Source organism: Ipomoea triloba, chromosome 12 (genome assembly GCF_003576645.1).
Source record: "Ipomoea triloba cultivar NCNSP0323 chromosome 12, ASM357664v1".
Lineage (NCBI taxonomy): Eukaryota > Viridiplantae > Streptophyta > Magnoliopsida > Solanales > Convolvulaceae > Ipomoea > Ipomoea triloba.
Window position 1 is genome coordinate 19,467,500 of NC_044927.1, and position 4,223 is coordinate 19,471,722.

Genomic DNA, 4,223 nt, shown 5'->3' on the forward strand with positions numbered 1-4,223 from the left:
TAAATATTTTGCAAAAAAAGGACTCAATCAATATTGACCTTTTTTTAATGATGTGGCATTTCTCCTTCACTGTCGGTGTATAGCATCTATACATCGATGATGCATCAAATATTAATCTTTATTATTATTATTATTATTATTATTATTATTATTATTATTACTATTATTATTATTATTATTATTATTAACAGCAACTTTTAGATAAAGTAACAATCTTATGCAAAATTTTATTATATTCTGAAATGTAAAAACCTTGACTAATAATAATTCTTGTTTTTATTGTGATATGACACCAACACTAGGGGTGTAAACGAATCGAATCGAGTCAAATACTTCAGTATTCGATTCGAATTCGATTATTTTGATGAGTATTCGAATTCGAATTTCGTTTAGTGTTCGAATCCTAAATTCCGATTCGTATTCGATTCGACCAATTTATTCGAATATATTCGATTCGATTCGAATATTCGAATTCAAAATGACTATCTTAATTTTTTTTTTCCAAAATTTTTAATAAATTAAGATAAAATATAACAAAAATTGTCGCGGCCGTGAAGATTGTTGCCTTCGCCGAACGACAGTGGCCGTGAGGAGTTGGTGCCCTGCCTTGTTGAGTTGCTCTCCTTGTTGCCGTGCTTCCTTGCCACGACGGTGGTCTGCCATGAAAAGGGAGGACAAGAAGAGGGCGAAGCAGTTGGTGGAAGAGGCGAAGTTGGGAACTGCGGCTGCCTTGCTCTCACTTTTATTTTAGCTTAGGGTTTATGCCTTTTTACTAGTTTAGTTTCTTTTTATATATATATATATATTCGAATATTCGAATATTATTCGAATCGAATCTATCCTGATTTGTATTTGGATTTGAATAACATTCGAATCAAAATGTGTATTCGAATTCGGATTCGTATTCAAAATATTCGAATTCGAATCATGAATCGAATCAAAATTATTTGATTTGTTTATATTTTGTTAATTAGAAATAAAAGTATCCTAATAAAATAAAAGTAATAGATATTTTGCAAAAAAAGGACTCAGTCAATATTGACCTTTTTTTTAATGATGTGACATTTCTCCTTCACTGTCAGTGTATAGCATCTATACATCGATGATGCATCAAATATTAATCTTTATTATTATTATTATTATTATTATTATTATTATTATTATTATTATTCACAGCAACTTTTAGATAAAGTAACAATCTTATGCAAAATTTTATTATATTCTGAAATGTAAAAACCTTGACTAATAATAATTCTTGTTTTTATTGTGATATGACACCAACACAAACGTAGATTGAATTTGGTGTGTGAACACGGGAGTACGAACATTTCTCTTTTGTTTCCTGTCGGACATAATTAGCATCATCTTCGCAATCAATTATTCATATCTGGATTCACACTCCATTTAAAAGAAGAATGAAAGCCAATGATTTATAAGAAATCCTATAATCGCTACTTAAAATTATATTCTAATCAAATTGATCAGGTTATAATTAATTTAATAATTACGAATCGGATAGAAATTTGCTATTAGTAGATTCAATGCGGATGTGATTTTTCAAAATCTATTATATGTGTGTGTTAAGTGTCATATAACGAGTGTAGCCTAAATTTAAAATTACAATTCAATTTTATTTTTATTTTTTTTACCCTTAGCCTAGGGTTTTAAGTATCTAGTGTAGCCTAAATCTAAAATTATACTTCTTTTTAATTTTTAAGTTTTCTACACTTAGCCTAGGGTTTTAGGTATCTCCTTTTCAATTGTCTCTTATGACTTTCCGTTTTCTTTATTCTTCAAATCATATTTGTTTTTCTTCACAACATCAAAATCACAACTTCAACATTGCATTGAACATGAATGAAAATTTGTAATTTAAATTTGTTTGAATTTTAAATTAATTATTTGTATTTTAAAAAAAAAATTAGGTATTCGGTTTTCGTTTTAATGAAATATTTGAAAAATTGTCATTTTGATTTTTGAATGATTGAAATCTTATATTATAATTTATTATACTCTATATTTTTTAAACTTAAAATTAAACATCCTACCTATAGCTAATTTGCAAAATTTGCTATTAATAGGTTGGATTAGATTAGATTCACGCCCCTAATGATAAGATTTTTTAAATTCACCTTTAATGAATTAAATTGGATGCAGATTCATTCTAAGTTTGCTTCAATTCGCTTCATGCTTGCCCTACTAAAAAGATTAATAAATAACTCATAAAAAAATTTAATTTACAATTTTATAAATAAAAAAGCCAACTATTCCACTAATTCAGATAAAGTTGCTCCATCATCCATTCATCCTCATCATAATCTTTCAGCGTGACAGAGTGGAGACGAAACACGGCATGACGCCACATGGCCATGAAGTCCATTCCAATTTTAAAACAAATAAACATACTACAAGACCACGTAAAGAGGTTTACGTGTTGACTATGTGCAACATGGCTACGTCTGATTGGAGGAGGTGGGTCCGCTGTTTATGCGATATGTCCCATGCGATTATCCCTACACCCGTTTTCGGATGAATCGATACATGTGTCGATGCTTCCTTGTATGAAAATGATTTGTTTACAGATTATCCGATCCTTACGTTCAAAATCACTTAGCTTAATCTATTATTTATGTTAATTAATACAACAAAATAAACTAACGGTGGCTGCACCACAGGCCAAGTTCCAAGAAACAACAAAATGTTGTGGTGGGACTAAATAGTGAAATGATGCAACATTCTTTAACATGAAGGCCATCTTTTCATATATATTTTTTCCTCGATATGATGACCAAAACTTTGTACTATTGTAATTATTGAAATGCCTAATTATAAATTAGAAAACATCAAGTCCATTTGATCACTAAATCAAACCACTAAAACTTATAAATAAGGGCAGGTTTTTTTTTTTTTTTTAAGTACTATTGACTCTGTTACAATGTAGTATCTGTTTATATTTACTTTCTCAACCTTCTAAGCACACAGAGTCAACAATTGACTCTACTGGAGTGTAAACCGGAACACCAAGTACCAATAGACCACAATGTCTTAGGCATTACTAAGACTTAAGTGATCTTAACAGAATCCTAACAAGTAACAAGTGTGTTAATGGAGTGGCCCCAGCAGGGTAAACATCAAAGCCTAAAGCTGGACAACTAGTATCTTCTCACTTTTGTCAGTATCAGAATCAACTTATTAACCAAATGTATTCTGTGACATATAAGTAGTCACACCTCTTTGCTTTGAAACCAACCTAGGGTATACTCCTCACAAACTATAATAATACCAGTCTACAATCTGGTGGTGTATGAACTGAGAAAAAGTTTATCCCTGCAAGTATAATAGCAGTCTAAGAATATGTACCCTGTGGAAGAGGATGGACTACTGCATCCTGGGAAGGGCGGCAACAGAAGGCGATTCAACGACGCACAAATCCAGTCGCTGGAGAGCATGTTTGAGGCGCAGACGAGGCCTGAGCTTCGGGTGAAGCAGCAGCTAGCTAAGAATCTGGGACTGCAGCCTCGCCAGGTGGCTATATGGTTCCAGAACAAGAGGGCTAGATCCAAGTCGAAGCAGATCGAGCATGATTACAGGAAGCTGAAGATGAGTTATGATGCTCTAAATTCCAAGTTACAAACACTGAAACAAGAGCACGAATCCCTGCTTCTCCAGGTCTGTACTTAATTACCTACATATGCATGTTATAAGACTGAAGAATCAAGAGAACTAAGTGTGAGCATAAATATAATATAAACATAAATGTGCAGTCCAACTATCAACGTAGGCTTTTAGTTGGATGGAGCACATGATTCAACAATTTATTTATTCATGGCAGTTACAGAGTCTAAGGAAACTGACCGAAGAAACTGGCGACAAGGAGACTGATGAGGAGGGAACCTCGTTAGGGACAGAGGAGAAGCCAAACTGTACACACCAAACTTCCAGCCCAGAATTTGTTCTACCTCAGACCAACCGCCCGGAAGCAGAAACTGGTGTTCTGAACATAATAGATACAGGGGAAGGTTCCTTCTCCTCTATTGGGGAGAAATGTGAGTTTGAGACCGATGGCTTCTTTCACAATTCCTGTTGTAGTTCACAGTGGTGGGAATTCTAGGTAGGGATAATGAATGTCATAGGAATCATTTAGGTAGTAGAAGATCAAATTTTGTGTATTTCCTCGGATCCTCGAGATGAGCTGAAAAGAAGATACCTCTTTTGATACTGAA

At 33.1% G+C, this 4,223-nt stretch overlaps 1 protein-coding gene across 2 annotated transcripts; it reads left to right on the forward strand.

The window, feature by feature from the left end:
• The first annotated feature begins 3,256 nt into the window (after positions 1–3,256).
• Positions 3,257–4,223, forward strand: LOC115998618 (homeobox-leucine zipper protein ATHB-7-like). Of its 2 annotated transcripts, none has more exons than XM_031238225.1 (2): positions 3,257–3,669; positions 3,833–4,223. In XM_031238225.1, exons 1-2 carry the CDS (start codon positions 3,355–3,357, stop codon positions 4,109–4,111), a joined length of 594 nt encoding a protein of 197 aa, XP_031094085.1. In that variant the 5' UTR covers positions 3,257–3,354; the 3' UTR covers positions 4,112–4,223. The 2 variants fall into 2 exon arrangements, with proteins under 2 accessions (XP_031094085.1, XP_031094086.1); XM_031238226.1 differs by having other exon boundaries at positions 3,839–4,223.